This window comes from Lagopus leucura, unplaced genomic scaffold (assembly GCF_019238085.1).
Source record: "Lagopus leucura isolate 7727_CA_CO unplaced genomic scaffold, USGS_WTPT01 Super-Scaffold_100026, whole genome shotgun sequence".
Lineage (NCBI taxonomy): Eukaryota > Metazoa > Chordata > Aves > Galliformes > Phasianidae > Lagopus > Lagopus leucura.
Genome location: NW_024962277.1, coordinates 4,733,220 through 4,753,868, shown reverse-complemented (window position 1 = coordinate 4,753,868; position 20,649 = coordinate 4,733,220). Strand labels below are relative to the sequence as shown.

Below are 20,649 nucleotides of genomic sequence, written 5' to 3'. Positions count from 1 at the left end.
GGGAGGGGCTCGCGGCGCCTCGGCTGCGAGCCGCCCGCCCCGGCGCGGCCCGGCCCGGCCCAGGCGGCGAGCGGGACCCGCGGGCGGGGAGGGGCCGGGCGCCCTGCGGCCAGGTGCGGCTCCCGGCCCGGGGGAGGGGAGCGCGGCGCTTCTCGAGCCGCTCTGCGGGCCTCGGGGCGGGGGTACGGGCGCCGAGCCTGACGGCGCGCCGAGCCCCGCGGGAGAAAGAGGGGCCCGAGGGGACGGAGCTGCGGGGCGCTGCCCGGGCAGAAGGCTGCGGTGCTGAGGGACGGCAGCTGCTGCCCCTCCAGCCGGCTTCTTGGGCGAGCGACCCTCCATGCAGCAGGGAGGGTTTTGTGCGTTTTGCTGGACAAAGCCCCGCAGTCCTGCGTACAAAAGCAACGTGGTGTGAAGCTTCCAAAGGCTGCAGGCAGCCTCACCAGCTGTTGCCTGCAATGCTGAGTCCTCGCGGTGCAGCTGCTGAGGCGCGGGGCGTGTGGCGAGGCCGAGCCGAAGGAGCACATGGCCACAGACAGTACCCAACACCACTGTCCTTTCCTTGGCTCGCAGGGTGGAGAGTGAAGAGAAGATGAGCCCTGGTGCTTTGTCCTCTCGAACAGCCCAGCTGCTGCCCCCCTCCCGGAAAACCACCCCACGCCATAAGGGCTTTCAGTGCTGCTTGAAGGCCGGCACTGACTCACTGCTCTGGGCCTTGTCAGCAAAAGAACAGAATGGTTGGAGGAGACCACAAAGGTCAGCAACCATCAACCTATCCCTACCACGCCCACAGATCACATCCTCAGTGCCACATCTACACGTTTCTTGAACAGTTCTGTGATAAAATTCATAAAAGTGGATTTCTTTGGACTAATTATTTCAGAATATAACGGCTAGTTCTAGAGTAGGAAGTATGAATAAGGACTAGCTAAACCAGAGGAAGGCAGTCTGAAAAAGACTTACCAGCAAGGAGCCAATCTGGATTTCTTGACACTGCTTTGATGAATCCCATCTATTACATTCAAGATCCTGCCTCAAAGCACTATTACACATATACGAAAGTAATACACAAGCAGCCATTTCAGAGATTAAAGTCTTTGTATTGCTATTCAAAATAGTCGTAGCTCCCTGAAATTAGTCCTGTCCTTTAGTTCAACAAGACTGATCATCTCTGAAGGACTTTCTTATCAGAGCAGATCCAGCTTACCTGTTACTGTTACACAGTTGTCAGACATGGCCCATGTTCAGCAGAAACAGACTTAACAACTGTTGGACAATATCCAAGTTCTTTGCTCTCAGGAAAATGAGGTCCTTGCTATAAGGTACTGAGCTAAGACAATCGTTTACATTAAGCATATTTGATATGGCACCATAAGAGCAAATGACCATCATTCTTTAAAAGGGTTCTTTTATTTCCTGTGCATTTCTTTCCTCATCCTATCCAGCATTTGGGTTTGATTGGCTTACTTTCTCAAAGAGTTAGGGAATTTTTCATCGGCGGTGCTCTCAACTCTTACAGTCTGGGCATGGGCAGTATTTAATTTGCACCTCTGACCAGAATCTGTTGAATTCAATGAATACTTCTGAAGGAAATTTACAATTTAAGCAAATATTAAGTTGTGGCCATTGCAACAAAGGGCCAGTGTAAGTTTCTTCACATCTAAGAATAAGCCATTTCTTCAAGTAGGGTAAGTAATCTGCAGTCAGAGAGCAATTTCAGTACATAAGCAACAAAGAAAGGTGTGCTCTTTTTTGCAGCTCTGCAAAGGAGTTGAAGGAATAACAGCTGCTGAGAAGATAGGCTGCCACTACCAGCAAAAGCAAACCAGCCACAGGAGTCGTTCTGTAACAGGAAGGTGTTTGCTGGGACGCTTCCTCTCAATGTAGCTTAGTTGCATTTTTCCCCCTGAATTGAGAAGCATCCCATCTTTTAAAAGTGTGGGGAACGAAGCCTGGAGGGGGCTCTGGGGCACAGTTGGAGTAAAAGCATAGAGCTGAACCTTCAACTGACCTGCAGGCTGTAGATCCATCACCAAGTTCAGCCTTTCCTCCTCGCATGACTGTCAGAGCTGCCTCCCTTCAGTCTCTCATGAAGGAAGTCATAATAGGAACTAGTTTGTCTTGCCAACACTTCTGTCACTTCTGCTGTCCTCAGGCTTCACTTCACAGAAGTCAAAGCTTCTGCTAAATAGAATATACACTGATTGGCTGTCTTCTGCACCAAACTGCATCTTGCTGAGCACCATACAGCCTTAGTTGTATTAAATCTTACTTACAAATGCAAACTGCACTTAGCACAGCATACTTCCATCCTTGAAGCTTTGAAGCGCTGGGCAGCATCCACTGAATGTTCCCTTTATCATGGGATATTTTCTATTGTTTTCAAACCCTTTGTGTCTAATGCACATATACACAAGGCTAAGAGAAAAGGGCCCATACACACAGCAGAAGCAGTTAGTGAAGTTCACACAAACACTCGTTTCTTTCTCCCTGCAAGAAGAAAAAAGTTACCTGTCACAACGCATTAAAATTCTTCTACAAGAAGAGTGCTCTCAACACAAATTAATTCTCCCACATGGTAGGCTGTGCAGTTAAGTAAGGATTAATATTGCATGTCCAGGAAAGATAAATGTTAAAAGGGTAAAAATAACCTCTATCCATTTAACAAGACACTGGAGACCAAGAAGCTAAGGCTTTGCTAATACACAGTTTTGTCTACATGCTTTTCATATAAGAGATGCATGTTGTGTTCTCTTCCAGATGATGTAATCCTTGGGGTGACCCTCATGTGCTTGTGCCATCATATGACACTCCTCTACTGAATATACAAAGTTCCTTTGTGTACAGATTCCTTATTTATAACTCTCAGAATTTTGATCAGAGCATGATTTTTTTTTTCTCTTTGAAGAGACTACTTTTAATTCAAAGATGGAGATTTGGAGATGAATGTAACTTGTCTTTGAGTATTTATGCAGTTTCATTTTCATGAATCCGAAACCGAGCCTTTTCAATTACAGAGAAAGGAGTACTGCTTTATTTCTCATTCACAGTGAGATTAAACCAGCAATGGCAACACAAATTTAAAATTTATGGCAGCACTGAGGCTGATTCTGTTGCTTTCACTTTATATTTAGAAAAAAACTGGGAATAAATGATTCATCAAAGGTGGCTTTCGAGGGGAAATACTTTTGAGATGAACCCCACTGAGGTAGGGTGGTTTGTTGTTTTTTCTTTTAATGATACCTTAGGCATAAACAAGTTAATTCCATATTCACCAACACCAGTTACCAGAGCAGCAAGGAATCCAGAGAAAAATAAAGAACAGAGCAGCAGAGAGACAAAACTAAGGAACTGCAGATAAGAGTAAAGTCGTCCGACATCCAAGACGCGGGTCTTGCAGCAGCTTGTTTGTACAGCCGTCAGATTTTTTAGCAGAGTGGAACACTTAGTCTTTAATCCCTGCTTTGTAAGTGACTGAAATTTGTACTGGGGACTGTAGTCCTGAACACTGAGGGATTTCAAATCCTACAATTTCTGATCTCAGTGGTATACATCAGCCTGACAGTTTTTTTGTCATTGATTCATTGATCAAATTGATTCAGATGGTAAAATACATGAAGTTGTGCTCTGGACTCTCTGAAAGCAGAAGCAGGCTGATATCGTAGATAAGCTGTGATCACAGTGTGTCACTTTCTCTTTCCAGAACCTGATCTTCACAGGAACAAAAAATCTTCTTGCAATCCCCAAGGAAGCCCACAGAGTCATTACTCATCTTTTAAATGCTGTGCTAGCGAAAACAATAATCCTGTTGCTCTTACTCTGATATCAGTGGTCTGTAAGAATGCTGGGCTCGCTCGCTTTGCTTCTCTCCAATCTTCTGTGTCTCTGAGTGTGAAACAAGGGCAGTGCCCCAGATCACTGGTGGACTGTGGGTGTCCTGACCAGGAAAGTTACACTTCATCTGCAACTATCCACAGTCACAGCTGATGAGGAGGAGGTGTTACTGACCTCTTTAGCTAAAAGCCAACCCGTGTGGCAGCCAGCAGACTCTTGGTCTGTCGGTGAGTGCAGCTCTGTTTGCTAGCCACAACCAGAATACCAAGGTGAAATTAAGACAGAACACAGCAGTGTTGCAGAAACCTCTGTGCATATATGAGGTGGTGTTTACGGCGCTTCTGCGTTTGTATTTTTAGCCTACTGAAAGGTGTAGACTGGTCAGCCATGGACATCCAGCTGCAGAATTAGGGATGAACTCGGTGACCCAGAGGGTCCTTTCAGTCCCACGTTTGTGATTTACTTTGTGTCACGTTGTAAATGAGGAGTTAAAGCCGCCATTTGATTAACTGTTTTCAAACAAAACTGACTTTTATACTACCTCAAGAACAAGATATGCTTTATGAATGCAATCATCTGACATGGCACAGACACATCGAGGTTGATATTTTTCAAAAGCAAAGCCTTTCAGGAACATAAACTCCGTTATTCAAAATGAAAAGGACTGAGGTATCCAAATGCTCCTGGCTTTGAGCAGCACTCGGATGAAGCCTTCTGAGAAATTATTAGTTTGGAAGTAAGTAATGTAAATGGCATTGTATATTTTTACCCCCAAATTTTCAGTAAAGTAAAATCAGCCAAAGTGAAATTCTGTCCTTTTTTGCTTTGATAAGTTATGTGTTTAAACTGGAATCTCTGAAACAGAAAAGGAAATACCGTTTTTCTGACACAGTTTGATCAGGAGTTTATTCCAGTTTGAAAAACACTAGAAATGTTGACTTTTAAGATCTGCCGTGATGGTCCAGCAGACTTAGGTTAGCTTTTCATCAGGAAGAGAGAATTATAGCTCCTGATTTTGTCACCCCAGCCAACATTAATCTGGGTGCAGAAACCAATGCTGATCTGAGCTTTGCTCATGGCATTCTCATGATGTTATCGAAGTACTTCAAATCAATTACTTCAGTATTTGTTTAACTTATGGGTGACCCTGCAAAGAAGTTAAAGCCAAATCGTTTAAAACTGCTCTACTCTGACAAAAATCGTCGGAATGGTTAGTACAATATTTACAGAATTAATGCAAACATTTTTCTTTAAAAAATAGATTCCTTGACCCCTCAAGTGATTACTTAAGTTTTCATACAAAAACCACTCTTCAACCATCACGTGTGAAAGTTTCAAACCAGCCATCACCATTTGCTCTTCTGACAGACGTAGACCACGCGTTATCACAATCTCAGTGAAGTTTTGCCTTAATCTTTTGTGTAAATAAGCAGCCTCTTTCTTCAACCTCTTTGAAGACTGAACCACTCAAAAAAGAAAAGATGGCAGAATGAGGGCAAACCATTTAACATAGGTCTTTCTTGTGCATTAAGCAAATTCTACTAAAAAAGTCTCGGGGCCAATGTTTTCCCACATCTGCATGCACCTCCATATCTTACCACGATCCAGTAGTGATTAAATGTCTTCTTCTTGCCTTCATACCTTAATGCTGCCCAGTGAAGTCTATGTTTTCATTCAGTCTTACCATAGAGGGGCTGGTTGGCGCTGGGAGCTGTTTTTACTAGATGGTAAAAGCATCTATCAGATTATTTCACTTATATGAAGAATGATAGTATCTAGAAAGGGACACCATGAATCCACGTCCAGCGCAGACCAGAGCCATCAGCCTGTTTCTTCATTACTTTTCAGACCAGTTGATCAGGTTGGGAGCAGACACCGGCATGTCCTGTAGCCATTGAAAGAAGGGCAGAAAATATCCGTAACAAAGGAAATTGCTATTGAAGGCATAATAGGCAGGAGACAAAAGAGGAAACGAAGCGCCAAAGCAGGTCACACTGCGCAAGCACAGCTACGCTATCTTTGAATGAGTGCATGGGATGGCCCTGAGCTGAAGGTATGCCTTCCCAAGTGCTGAAGCAAGCTAGACAGAACTGGCAAGAAACAGCCAACGAGGAGATCAAAGATGCAGGAGTTCGTCATTGCTTTTCAACAGAAAGTATTCGGGGTGGTGCGGAGCCAGTGAACTTCTCCCATCAGTTCTAAATCTCCTGCTGATCAATTGCAAAGCAGGAGCAGGTTCCTGGTTCTCTGACTCCTAAAAATAGTGTGAGATCCCCAGCTGTCATGGAACGGCAGGGAAGACAGCCAAAGCACGACAGCCCCTATAAAACTGCACATTGAACCTCACTCTGTCTGCCATGCACGTGTGGCCATGCTGCCCATTAGGAAATGAGATTTATGGTTTATTCCAGTAGTTCTTGCTTTGTTCCTTTCCTTACAACAAAGACTCAACATTTGCTGCAAGAGCCTGAGCAGTGCCGGCCTAACCATTGCCTTTCACAAAGACCCTGCACAACTGGCAATGCTGGGAAGCAGCAAGATGAAAACATGTAGAAGTGTTCTTTTATTTGCGACTGCCTCCACTGAACTGGCCACAGCCTGCTGCACTACCACGAGATCTTGGCCATGCTGCTTGGAAACAGTGCTATCAAAGTCCTGATGGAGGAGAGGCCAAGAGGCAACGCAGGCTGAGCTCCTGCTGCATGAAGCCTGTTCAACCAGTGCGCAGCTGGAAAGAAATTACTTGTGCTGGCCCACCACCCATCCCTACAAGGGATGACAATTAGCAGGCAGGGCAGGCTCTCGGTCATGGCAGGTCCAGCACGAGCCCCAAATACTTGATTATGTGGCATAGTGACAGATGGCAAGTGCTCAAGAACCAAGCTGAGGGAATAAAAAAGTAGAAAAAAATCCCTTAGAACTTGTGGTTCCATTTATTGTCTATCATGTGATTCTTAGGGTAATCAGTTGCAGCAATGGTAACCATTCATAAAGCTTTATGTTCCAAACCTGCCAAACTTGTCAGAAGAGCAAGAAATACATTCAAGATGAGCTGTGAAAAGCCATGGGGAACACTGGCAAAGCTAAAGAGGGGAAGGAAGGAAGGGGAGTGGGAGGGAGGGAGGGGGAGAATTCTTGAGACAAAAGTCAAATCTTTGAGCGTGGAACAAACGGGATGATTTTCGCTTTGCCATCAGCGCACGTTTTCTCTGCAGGCAGCCAAGGAGAGCGGGCAGCCCGAGCGAGGAGCCGCTCTGTATCGCACTGCCATCTAGCGTTCTCTTCGCAGACCTTCTCCAAAACAACGCCGTTGCAAGAGATGGGATTTCCATGCTCAGGCACACTGAGCGTAGCCCTTTCACATTTTCTACCCGTTAGTGAAGAATGGAATTCTGTCACGTAGAGCTACAGCTCGATACAGGACTTTTAGAAATGATTTTAAATGCTTACCCTTAATCTGGAATTAAAGAGTTAATGAGAATGAAATGACCCTTTATAAGGCTGTAGAGAACCAAAGAGAAGAAAAGAATTAGTGTAGGACATGCAGTCCTTTCCCAGCAAGCTGCAGCGACTCAAGGTTTTCCTTTTGAAACACTGCAATGTTCTGCAGCCAAGACCTCAAAACCAGACACTGGCACTACATTTAAGCATTGGCACTTGGACTTCTATGGGTGTTTTGTTGTTGTTGTTGTTTTCTCTATCCTAATATGTGGAAGAGAATTCTAGAAAGATGGGAAGAAGATTTATCTTCCGTACTTGGTCCCTCTGCCCCTCCTCTTAGACCACAGGCAGTGGTATTTCACAGAGCTGAGATTACGGAGACATTCCAGGCATTTAAGCAGCTCTTTAATTAAGCACAAGGGGGCTGGACTGGAAATGTGGTACTTACAGCACCAATGCCACGTAGAAGAAAAACAGACAGACCTTCATTGCTGGACAGACTTGGTAGAGAATATGATTTAATAGGCAACTTTATATTGGCCAGATCCTCCACACATTCTGCACAAACCAGTAGGAATTTTAAGCCATCTGTCCAAACGTGTACCTTGATGTGCCGGGCACTGAGAACAAAACAGTACCACCAGTTAGCAGCGGGCAAGGAGCCGGCACTGCTGCCCGGCCTCCACCAGCTGGTGTCCCCAGGCAGGGACTCACGCTCCTTCCTGCTAGCCTTGAAGCTTCACCTTACTTAAACCAGTTTTAGACTGGTTCAGCCTGTTCCAGTATAAACTGCTGCACATCAGAACAGCTGTATTTTGGGTCAGGTATGTAGGAGAGGCCTTCAAGCAAACTTAGTTCTCTTAATGCAACACTACAGGAACAAATGAAGTTTAAACCATGTTCGAAATCAACCTAACCTGGGGCTAGTCAAATTTATCTGCTTAAACTTGATGCTCACATTCAGAGAAGCATACCTGTATTTAATTTGACTCAGATATTAATTAGAAGTACTTTGATACCTTGCTTCAATAGAAAATCTATGAACTTCAATTGAAGACGACTGCTGCATCCTAGGAAACGTGCATGAAATATTCTGGACTTACACACACCAATATATTCCTTTCCTGCACCTTCTCATCTTACACTGTTCCTTCTTTCTGTAATCTCACGTGCCTTTTCCTATCCCAGTAGCTAATAAAGGCATGAGTCGAGCCCTTTAAGATAGAGAAGTGCACACTATGCAGTCTGTACTACCAGACTGCACTAATTTGCCAGCTGCTTTTTTGGAATTGAGCTGTTCTTAGGCTTTATGCCAAAAAATCCCTGCCCACAGCAGCTCCAGCTGCTCCAAGTTGCTCCAACAGTCCAACCTAATCCATTGCTGCCATTTTTTCCTAGCTGCCTCCTTCATATTCTTGCATACCTCCCTCTCCTTCTCCCCACCCCTACAAACACACTTCAGTTAGCCCACAAGGAGGTATTTGGGATAGGACCAGTGGCTGCTTTTGCTGCTGTTCTTCTGCCTCTGTGAAAGCAACATCTCCTGTGCAGGAGATCTGTAGGAGGCCCCCCCAATTCCTCTGAAGGCAGATGGAAGCTGCCTTCAGAGGAATTGGGGGGCCTTCTACAGGTGATGCAGAGATGTAAGAAGAAATATCCATTGTTCCTTTGCTGGGCAATGCTCTGCCAGGTCTTCTCAGAAGAGTTTTGATCCCCACAGACACGAAGAAGCAGCACGAGTGACAAGTCACTACTCCTCAGGAAACAATCTTTTAGGTTAAAATGAAGAGTTGAACTCACCTCAGGAAAGGAATCACAAAAGATCGAGACCACAGTGGCTTTAAAAGTGATTTTAAAAAAAAGAAAACGAAGAAAAAAGGTTTGTGTTCTTATCATTTCCAATACCCAAACAGCTTCTGAGACTGGATTAGAAAGACAGAACACGAACATCCATCTTCAGCACTCAGCCATTCTCTGGGCTCTAACTGTAGTTCTGCAGCAGGGTGCTGATAACGATGGGGGTTGTAAACATCACCAAGATCTTAACTGTGCATTTCACTGAGTCAGTGAAAGACATTTTGGAAAATAAAATACACTCGGGCTTCATCCATATAGCACCAAGGAAAAGAGATCAAAAATCAAAGATGCAAACGTTTTCTCTCTTCCCCTACTGCTCCAGTATTGATCCTACAACAGGAACTTAACAAAACCCCAAACTCTAAAGCCCACCCCTGGTGAGGAAAGTTCAGGCATAGAGCTCCACTGGCTGTGCCTGGGCCGAGGTCGAGCATATCAGACCCGAAGGCCAACGACATGGTCAGGGAAAACAGACGAAAGACAGACAGGGAGCTGGGGCTGAAACAGCTTTCTTGCAGCCTGACCCTTACTGCCCACAAAATGCGCTGCTTCACCTCCTGCTTGCCTGGGCAGCTGCTTCCTCCTCCCACACCGCCACACAGTCAGACACACTGACAGAACTGCGCACCATGAGGAACCGGCCCAGTTCCCAGCTGGTTTTACAGATCAAGGCATTTGGAGACAGGAAAGAAACAGGAACTCCCAACTTCTTGCCCGCAGATCTGAAGCATGGCAAACGTGTGGCACGCGGGCTGCGCCAAGCGCTAAGCAAAGCAGCAGCAGCTGAGGCCACACAGTGACCTTCAGAGCCACCAGGTTCCTTGGCTCTGGCTGCTTCAGTCACGCTTGAACTCTGCTGTTTGATTCAAGTATTTGCACTAATTAAGAAGGTTCCCTAAGCATGAAAAGCATGCATAGGCTGGAGATAGAATTCCTAGCTATCAGCTATCTCTGTGGAGAGATGAAACCACAAGGAATTTGCCTTTACAAAACCTGACTATTGAGAGCCATTACTAAATAACCGCACAAACACTAGCTAAAATAAATTAATTCTTTCCCCATCCTAATATGGCCGAAGTTCAGGCTATTCTTTAGATATAGAAAAACCTCCTGAAGCTGCAGGTTCATCAGCCTCCACCCTGAGAGAGACTTCTGCCTTCTGAAGGAGAACGATTGCTACCTGTTGTCTCAATTGGAACTGGATGGGCCTTAAGGCACCTTCCAACCCAAACCGCTCTGTGATGCCATGAATAATTGTTCATTTGGGTACAACAGGATGCTAACATTCCACTTCTGCATCAAATACTCTTTATCCCTTCGTAAAGCCTTCAGTTGCACTAATTTGAGTTCTAGGGTAGAAGCCACACAGGGAAAAAACCAGTCATCTGAGATGGTAGAAGCTGCCTGCTTACCCAATGTGATTTGGAGAAAGGAAACAAACTGTCTTAGTCAGGAACAGTCTCCTCACTAGAAATGACCATCATGCATTCATTCAGTGCAAGTGCATATAAAACTCTCAATGAATACATTTATAAAGTTTTAAGTACTCTTTAAATTTTCAGCATAATCAGATTTACACTGCTCCAGCCTGGTGTTGGCTTTACATCAGAAGTAGTCTATTTTAATATCTATAACCAGACCCAGAATCTTTTTCTTCCTTAATCCTTATTTAATTGTATCTATAATATGTAAGTTTTGACATCTTACAGCCACTTCACTTGACAGCTGTCAAATCCGATGACTTAGGAGCACGTCCCAGCACCACAGGGTTGGATATGGCACGGTGATGCAGATTCCATGTATGAAATCAGGTCTCAGATTACCTTGGAGATCCATGCGTAGCACCTAAGGGAAAATAAGCCCCCTCTGCAGCTGCAGTAATTTCTTTTTGTGGAAATCTGCCTTTGCACTGAGAAGCAGCAATCTGTGTCCTCTACTGAAAGGACTGCAATACCCTTGGGAAAGTGAAAGGAAGAAGATGAAATCATCTTTGGAGTAGTTTGTACATGAATGTTTTTCCTAACAACTACCAAGGAATGTTTATCTGCTCAATACAGAACTCAAATTAACCAGATTTATTAGCTGCTTTGCTTGTTTTCAAGCTCACAGGACAGACCTTCGCAGGTTTCCATTGTTTCCAATAGTACTTGGGCTGCAAAAATACCTTTACCTGGCGCTGATCATCGATCTGTATCATCAGCTTTTACAAACACACAAATGTAAATATAATTTTTAAAGTGTAACTTCTGTAAATGTTTGCAACTGCATTTTACCATTTATCCAGAGGGATCTCCAAAAGCATGCATGTCAGTTTGCCTTGCCCTCATCCCACAAAACGAGGAACATGGCAACTTGCGGGCTTGCTTCTCTTTATCTTTAGGTGCCTCAGTAGTCCTGAAAAGCTGCCCTGCTCCTCCTCTGGCAAGTTTGTAGCTTTGTTCAAGACTACAAGAAACAAGGATCCTGCCCACTTACTGAATCCATGGCAAGCATTAGAGCTGATAGATTCCCCCAAACTAAATACAGCAACATCTGTACTCTGGAATTTTGCTGGTGACCCACCCTCACAACTCAGCACCAGCAACATCCCCCTGCAGGCACTGAATTTTTTCTACACAGAAAACAGACAAAGAAATTGCTGCTTTAATTTATAGCTTTTAAGCTGAATATTCTACTTCCATTGTTTTATTTTCCTATGAAAGCATTTTTAATTCTGCTGCCTTAGTACTTAAACAGGTCTGTTCTTGTTCTTCTGTCACTTGCACGCATCCCTCAAATCAAACTGCAGGTACAGCTCCCACTATAGCAAAAGCAGAACTACACAACGAGGCCACACATCCCAGCAGATGTACTCTGCTGGTGGAACGCACCAACAATTCAGCAAGCTTGTTTGAGGTTTTGTTAGAAATTATGCCACTCTCGAGTTACACACCGTGATGATTAGCTGGTGTAATAAACCTGATTGCTACCAGTGATACAAGTAGAATAGCTGTAAGATCCCCACCTAGAAAAGTGAGAGTTCAATAGTATGGAACCATAGTTAATATTCCTGCGAGTCAGTACCAATTAATTGCTCCAGGGATGTCCTACAGACACAGCAAACCTTAGCCATGCTCTCAGACTTCAAACCCCCTTTCCCAGTTTTTTTGTTTGTGGTTGGTCGGATAATTCTACTGGCTGAACATTTTCTTACTGTGTTTTGAAGAGCACACAAGCAATGAACGCATCATCTCAGGACCAGGAGCCAGCACAAGCACCGGCCCTACCCTTCCCACACTGGTGACAAACAAACGTGAGCCCTTTCCTCTGCTGCTGCCAGTGTTTGCCTTTGTTAGTGGAACAGACTCAGCCCGTCTCCCTCAGAACCAATCCTGGAACACCGGTGAAGCTGTGCTGAGGATGCAGCTTCTGATGCAGCATCCTCAGATACGAGCACAAAGAACCAATTGTGTAGTCTTGCAGCAAACTTAGCTGTAAGTTCTCCATTTCTCTCAGGTAAGTGTATTCGTTTAGTTCCACTGTGAAAATAGCCTAGGAAAGCTGACAGATCAGCACGGTGCCTTCTCAAAAAGACAAGAAAGCAAAAAGTGCAAGCGGGAAACGTGATTCCTTTTCTCTTTTATTGACACTGCCAATGTGACTACCTTTACGCAGGCAGATTGCTTTCCTACATTAACATTTTCGTATTAATTTGGAAGTAACATTTTTCCCTCTATGCCTCCTAAGGTTATCCAATTAACACACAATGATACTTTTAAGAATCAGTTCCCACGTTGTCTCTTTAACAACCACTTTTTTCAGATCTGGGTAAAGGTTACTTGGCAAGAATACATGCATAGGACATTAAATGGAGACCAATCCACCACTAAAAGGTAATGCACATAGAACATAATACAGTACTTCGACATCATTTCAAATAAATACCCACATACAAATGTAGTAATTTTAAATGCAACAATATTTCTTATGAATCAATACTGTAACAGAAGATGGAAATATAAGTCCCCACATCTAGGAATAATAATGTTGTTCTTTGTGGTTTTTTTTTTTCCAGCAAACAGAAATCTTTTCCCTACTGTCAATATTATTTCAATTTGTACTTTTTTTGAGGAGGGGGAATTCCCCCCCAACAAGTACCAATTTAATCGTTCACATCAGCCTCAACAAACAGCACCCCAGAGGCAGGTACAGCTTGGTGATGCACTGCTCCGTTTCTGTTTCCTGAAATCACAACCATTAGGTATAACATGCAAGAGAAGTTACTCGTGTTCCGTTGTTCACATTTGCAAACAATACTATGGTCAACTGCATCCACCACCACACGAAGCTAAATAACATCAATGCTCCCGATGCGTCCCCCGTACTGTTACACAAATGCGTTTCTACACCTTGCTCGTGTGTTTGCTAGGAGTCCGTTTGCTTCCCAAAGTGTATTTGGGTTCGATTCGGTTTTGTTTTTCTCTCTTCCCTCTCTTCCCCTGAATTTGTAAGGATCTGCACGATGAAATATCATTGACTAACAGAATTTTTTACAATTCCTTGAACATGCCATCCAGCACAGTAAGTCTACCCATTAAAAATGTGCGACAGGGGAGTTCGCTTTGCACTTATTGCTCCACGTCTTCACTGAATTCCACAGCAGCCACTCCGTTCCCTCCTGTATAGACGAAGCTGTTCTAAGGTTCTCCCTTCAAATGATTAAAGGCACTACTGGCAAGAATTAATGACAGAAGGCGCTGATAGATAACACCCTATCATTGACAACTTTAGAATTTTTCTTTCTAAATGTACCATAATTTGGCACAATAAAAATGAAAAAGTAACAAAACAATTCCAATTTGGAATTTAACTGGTACAGTTGTATAAAATTCTGTTAATCAATAATACTTCAACTTCCTAAAACCCAGGAATTCTGGAATTTATAGGTAACACTACTTTTTTTATATTTTTCAAGTGCCTATTACTGTTTTAACCAGAGCAAAGTCAAGTTTTCTTCTTGTTACATTGAACTATTCCTAAGAATAATAATACAATATGAAAAAAACCCCAGAATTTGAATACCCTGGATTTCTTAATGAATATGGCAGTTAAAAAAAAAAAAAAATCAGTAATTTAAACATATAAAGCTTAACATTTCATAATAATAAAAAGCTGCTGAAGCACAGCACACATATGGTTTAGCAGAGCTCCTGTTTTGTGTTGAAACTCTTTTCTAAACACATCTAGAGCCAAAAAAAAATAATCTCTGCCACATGCTGATGTAGAAATCAACCATCAGAAGTCGAAGTTGGAGAGGAACTATGAGCACAAACCACTGCATTTATATAAACTCTTCTACATAAGGAATTAAAGAAGCTAAAGAGAAATATCAAAATATCAAAAGTGCACAGGTTTAATGACCGGATGAACAATGAGCGTCTGCAATGAGATAAGAAATTCCCCCATCCAAACATTTCTAGTAGATCATAAACTAATGTGGTGATCGTTACATTTGAAGTAGGTTTCTTCAGCACTTGTAAGTTTTCTTACTGCAGCAGCACTTATAGGTAAAGCTTGTTTGTTTTATAGCTCAAGACATTAAAGGAAAGTTTCAGGTAGTACACAGGGAAGGGAGTTCTCAAAAGTTAGGATCGGGGCAGTGGTTTGCATTCTTTGTGCAATGGGCTACCACTTATAACCACAATGAAAGAGGCTAAGAAATGCTGTTGCACTGTTGGAAAGGCCTTCTCCATGGACTATTCTACAGCTGAAAAATGGAAAAAAAAATAGCATTAGAAAAAAAAAAACAAAACAGTGTTTAATTCTCATAGAACTGACAACTTAATACAACGTGCTGCAAAAGCTCCATAGCAGGTTAGTTGTTGAGGGAGTCTGTTAGCTTGCTGGGGTTGAAGCAGCGAATTTAGCTCAAAGATGCTTTCCAAGCTGATGAAACAGTGCTTTATGAGTTTAGCCTGGAAGCAATAGCTTTGCAGAAAGAAAGTTTCTTACAAGTACTGAATAAAGCTTTGCTGTTCAAGCACAAGTTAACAGCAATAAATGTGCAAGAAACACTTTCCAGAAACATGCAGGTCAGTGTGTCATGCAGGCCAATGCAGAGAGCATCATTCAGAAGAGCCTGCTTGCAGAGGTAGGTGACGGCTTAAGAAATTTTTCATGCTTTAGCCCAACCCATTGGAAGTGATATGAAAGACTTACAGCAAACATACATTTTAAGAAATGGTTAATCAGGAATTACAAGCCTCAATCTTAAACACAATCATTATCTAAAAATACAAACAGCAGGATCAAGTCACCTTTACCACCATGGCTCATTTCTTTTCTTTTTTTAAATTATAACAGACACTAGAAGTTTAACCATGACTTAACAAGCTCAAATAGCGGTGAGGTTTGCCTTTCAATTTATAGATCCACAGAAATGAAAGAAGGTAGAAATGACAACTAGGACTATTGTGCTGATAGCAAAATTGTTCGTGCTTGGAACTGAAGAGCGTGAGCTAAGACCAGTAGTAATAGCCACCATAACATTGAAATCTTCATAGAAAGTTGCAGCTAATTTGAAAAAAAGCCTGACAATTCATTCAATTAGTTTCTCCAATTTACTTTTTTTGCCATCAGTATTTTGTGAAAATACTGCAATCAGAGACGCGGTGAGAAATGTGTTACAGCTCCCTACTGTAGTGGAAGCAAACTTCTGTTTCTATTGAAGCACAGAAGGTGAGCACGCCGATGCCTCCTTTACCAAGTATTTTTAATTACACTTAATGCAGGAATGAGAAGAATAAAGGCCTTTTGGAAGATTGTGCAGCAAAGAAGAGAAAAGCAGGATTGAAAATTGTTAAAAAATGCCTTGCTTCTAAAATATCAAACCTGCTACTTAGCACTATTAAAGCTCAAATTCAGGAGAACTCAGTGTTTGCTAAAAAAAAAAAAAAAAAAAAAAAAAAAGTACTATCAGATGCACAGGGCCTATTTTCTAAGGCCAGAATTGCTATTTGCAATAGCAGTGCTGGTTGAGCAGCATGTCAGAATTAACAAGCCTGGCTTTTCCCCCAGCTCTCAATCCTGGGAAGTGCAATTCTGGCATTTGGCTGTGGCATCCTCGTGTTTCTCGGCTTCATAGCAAGTTTTCCACAGTTCCATTGGTTTGCAGTCTCATTGTATGGGACTTCACTGTTATTTTTTTTCCTTCTAGTATCTGGGAAGCCAAAATCCCAAGCGGTTTCCCTCGCTGGGAAAACAAGCTGTGCTCCTTATTACCTTACACGAGTACTGTGATATCTCCTGACTACTATAGGCAGAGTGGCAATGCAGAGGAAGCAAGCTGCTGATCATCTATAAGAAATGGCAGTGAGATGAGGCGGTACCACAGCAGGAACATCAGAATGGCTTTATAGAACAGGACTACTGAGCAGACAGCTGTGCAGTCTCGCCTTGCTTTTAAGTACTACTATAGGCATACAAAATTATTTGAAAGAGTACAAAATGAACAGGGCTTTACATTAAAATAAAGTCTGAGGGTAGGCACTTGAAAACTGGTTTGAAGGGAAAAAAAAGCGTGCCTTATTGTGCTCCACAGATTTTCCACAATTCTAGAAACAACTTTTTCGCTCTTGATCTTCCATATAGGCACCAATTATGAAGTACACTTTTGTATTTTCAACCATTTTTAAATTAAGTGGCTAAAAAGGCCTCTTAGAAGTTTAACAGCAGACTAAAGTTTGTTTGTTTTTAAAGATTAATATGCATACTAAGCTACTTCATAAATATTTATTAGTGGGTGATCTGCTTCCATTTCCTGTGCCTATAATGTAGAGCCCTGTGGAACATGTTCTTGCATAAGGAATGCAACATCGTTTGTGTATTTAAAAAATGATCAGAGCTCTGAAGCATCATCCTGTTTGGATTAATACTGAAAGCTGAGAAAAACAATACTAGACCATAGTCTCATTACTTCTACACAGACACGTCGTGTGGCTACACTGATATACCAAACAGATTCCTCCCCAAGTGTGCTGCAAGGAGCATCAGGACACCACAGAGATCCTTCCAGGACACGGGACTTTTCCAGAGTATAATTTCAAGTGAAACTGCCCACCGGTAGGATCCCAATTCTCAAACTTTTAGCTTTTATACCAGATGGGGGTAAATATTGCATATTTTTAGTATAAATGTGCAAGTTTCATCTGGTTAACCCTCTGAAGTGAGGGAAGCAGAGTGTAAATAATGTATCCTACCATGTATCTCCTAGCTTTTATGGCCTATAAAAGCTCTAGGACATTGGTAAGTGGTGATATAACTGCAAGTTCTTAGTATTTGCCATATCAGGCAAATTATTTAATTTTGGTTCTAGTTTCAAAATGTTATCTGTTTTCAAGACATAACTCCAATTTGAACACTTGCTTTTCACCACTTCTAGCCTCAGCAGCAAGGGAGGTTTTCTGTTCACTTCTGTCTGTGAAAGCATTTATTAAAGTATGCTGCAACCCTGGAGAAAGGATCACATTTGTGCTATACGAACTACAATTAGTCACACCAGATAGAATATATCAGGTGTACTCTTAACACTTACCATAACCAGCAAAACCCACACAGGTTAATTGTGGAAAAAGCTACTTCCTTTCCACCATTAACTTGTTAATACCATCCCCGTACTTACGAATTAGTTACAGTTAAGACCACCATAATACAACTTGTATTACCTGGTTTAACAACTTACTAGTACAAGTCAACTCACCGCGACGTCAGATAGTGGGGATTTACGCTGACAATTACAGCATAAAATAAGATGCATAATACGGTTTTTCTACACACCTCTCCTAGTCACAATAGATTTTATATTTTTCGCTACAAAACACCTGGTTATTAAGGACAGATCCTTCAGGCCTGTCTCCACAAGAGCGAACATGACTTACAGTAGGGTTACTGCTCTTGGCTTTGGAAGCAGATTTTGTGCGCACCCTTTTGGACTGCTCGTGGTCCAGCTCCAGGTGCTCCAGGCGCTGGGTCAGTGCCAGTTTCTGCTGGATTGCCATCCGAAGCAAGGAGTTCAGAGTCTTCTTCTCATCTTCAGCTGCCGCGAGCTGCCGCTGCATTTCATCCAGCTGTGTGACATATTCGTCACATCTGCAATGAAATACATCAACCTTTAGCAATCCCGTTTCCATCCACAAAGCATGAATCCCTCGTGCCTGGCAGATATCAGCACAGTCTTATAATCTTGTGGTTGCTTGCATACAGCTTTAAATAGGAACTCTGGTCAACATGTGGAAATCACAACTACCTTCAGTGGGGTCCTTACAGTCCCACGCTCAGCACTTACATTCACGCCTTTCAGGGCAGCACAATGAAGGGTGCCCCTGGATAACTGAAGCCTGGTGTGAAAGAACTCCTGCATAAGATGTGCAGGATGTCCTACAGCCCATCAGCCCGACACAGTGCACACACATAATGCCATCAATTTCCTTTTGTCTCCACTTACACAGAGACCACATCCATTTTAACTTTCAGGCAGCAAAGGGAGTCAGAGAGGAGCAGTAGGAGTGCTGTAATATGGCCATTACCAGAGCACTTATTGATGCTGTTCAAAGAGCCCCTGTGCTTCACAGGCTGTTAAGTCACCCAGGGACTACACCAACCAATTCCCAATGGAGACTGAACAGCACTGTTATAAAGATGCATCTTTAATAATTTTAGTTTAATCTACTCTGTCTCCTGATGTGAAACTATGATTAGTATTTTATTACTGCTTTTTCTACAGCAATTTGCTTTTATATGATAGCTTTAACCACCAAAATTAATTTTGAGCCAATTAAACAACAGAACTGGGTGTTACTAGGAGCCCTTTAGGGGAGGCCATACGGATGCCTGCTTGGAAACTACTGAGCTAGCATGGTGCACCACAGTTTAGAAGTGTCTATCTTTACATGTACGTAAATGCACATTTACTGCACACAGAAGAATTATAAATATGGGTAGCAAGAGAATAATCATAGGCACCAGCTGGAATTTACAATGGCCACATCTGTAAAACACAACTACTTCATAAAAGCAATAATATCTGCAAAGAAGTTCCTTTTAATGCCAAAATGGAAAAGCCCCTGAGGTTACGGGACATTTACCATCATTAAACAACATAAAGAAGACTGGGAAAAGAAAAACAACACCCACACTGAATAAAACCACATTCACATGCAGATTTGTCAGCTGTGCTTATATAATGAAGTCCTCCATTCTGTTCTCCCTGACTTCAAGCTGCAGGATTAGGCCTTATCCTTAACCATTTTTTTCTTGGGAAGAGAACAAGGGAAAGGAAAAAAAAAACTGAATTTTATTCTGGAACACATATGGAGATTATACAGTAACCCAGAAACGTGTATGTAAAACCTGCAGACTGCAATGTAGCTTAGCCTAGCAGAAGGATGTGAGTTTAGGGCTGCTGTGTGCAGGAACCTCCACACAAATCTCTGCATGCTGCTGAACCACTGTAGAAACCCTATGTGAGTTAATGGTGAGCACAGCAAAACCAAAACAACAAGGCAATAACAAAAAAAACAGGAACCCTAAGCGTGCTACGATCCTATTGCTTGTTGTTTCCTCCTCAGATTTAGAGGGACATCACAAGGCAAAACAAGTCTATGCACCTCTGTGAGTACAAGCAGAGAGGAAAACATGTAGGAATAGCCCTGGGAAGACTGAGCAGAGGAAAAATAAGTCTTGCAGCCATACCAGCCCTCCCTGCTCTCTTATGGAGGTGGCACCTGGCACCAGCTTCAAATGAGGCCAGGGCTGCAGGAAGGCATGGCTCATAACATCACTGCTCACACTGTGCCCTATTGCTCTAGTTTGTTAGAAGTGCATTTCTTTCATCCGCGGGTTGGAACAAGGTGCAGACTAAAGACAGAAGGCTGAGGGCTGTTGGGTTTCTCTTGTGCTCTTGTGACATTCTAGGTAAAAAGTGCCTGGTCACTTGTGCCAAACCTGATAGCATGGACGGGCACCTGAAGTCATAAAGTAGTTGGTGTGTGAGCTGAGCTAGAATTAAAGCCATGAATTTGTCTCCAGAAACTTACTGTAGCAAGTCACTACCTCAACACACTTCATGTAGTGCAAAGGTTCAAAATATCCAATGATTGCCTCAAAAAATGAGGCATGCAGGACATCAAATGCCTCCACCACTTTTTTCCATACAATTCTATGAAGGCAGCTTTTCCTTCCTGAGCAACAAAAGGGAGTGCTATCAGTAGCATACAAACAGCTGCAATTTTTACAATACCTGAATAACTGTTGTATTGTGTGCGGGAGGACATGGGACAGGCAGGAAGTCTAACTACTATGCTGCACACCTTTGTGCACCCTGAATCTGTTTTCCAGATCTTTAAGTGAGTTGAAACAATACAGCCTCGAAAGCAAACCTTATCCTGGTGCAAGCGTGGTTGCCCTCAGTCAGGGGAACAATCCATAATGCAAAACACTGCAACAGTTCCTTTGAACCAAACAGGTGAGGACTGAAAATTGGAT

The 20,649-nt window shown here is 42.8% G+C and overlaps 2 protein-coding genes across 4 annotated transcripts in view; both read right to left on the bottom strand.

Annotated features, from left to right (window-relative positions):
* FGD3 (FYVE, RhoGEF and PH domain containing 3) overlaps positions 1 to 2,033 on the bottom strand; it is a 103,538-nt gene extending 101,505 nt beyond the window's left edge. The window contains exon 1 of the mRNA XM_042880316.1: positions 2,009 to 2,033. Coding sequence (XP_042736250.1) covers positions 2,009 to 2,027 — 19 coding nt within the window. The 5' untranslated portion in view covers positions 2,028 to 2,033. The remainder of the gene's footprint in view (positions 1 to 2,008) is intronic.
* A 10,684-nt stretch (positions 2,034 to 12,717) lies between these two features.
* Positions 12,718 to 20,649, bottom strand: part of BICD2 (BICD cargo adaptor 2) — a 79,637-nt gene continuing 71,705 nt past the window's right edge. Inside the window, exons 7-8 of one of the 3 annotated variants that reach the window (XM_042880256.1) lie at positions 18,090 to 18,255; positions 12,718 to 14,875 (exon numbers count right to left, since the gene is read on the bottom strand). In XM_042880256.1, the coding sequence (XP_042736190.1) occupies positions 14,870 to 14,875; positions 18,090 to 18,255 (172 nt within the window). In that variant the 3' untranslated portion in view covers positions 12,718 to 14,869. The other 2 variants (XM_042880255.1, XM_042880254.1) reach the window with 2 other exon arrangements.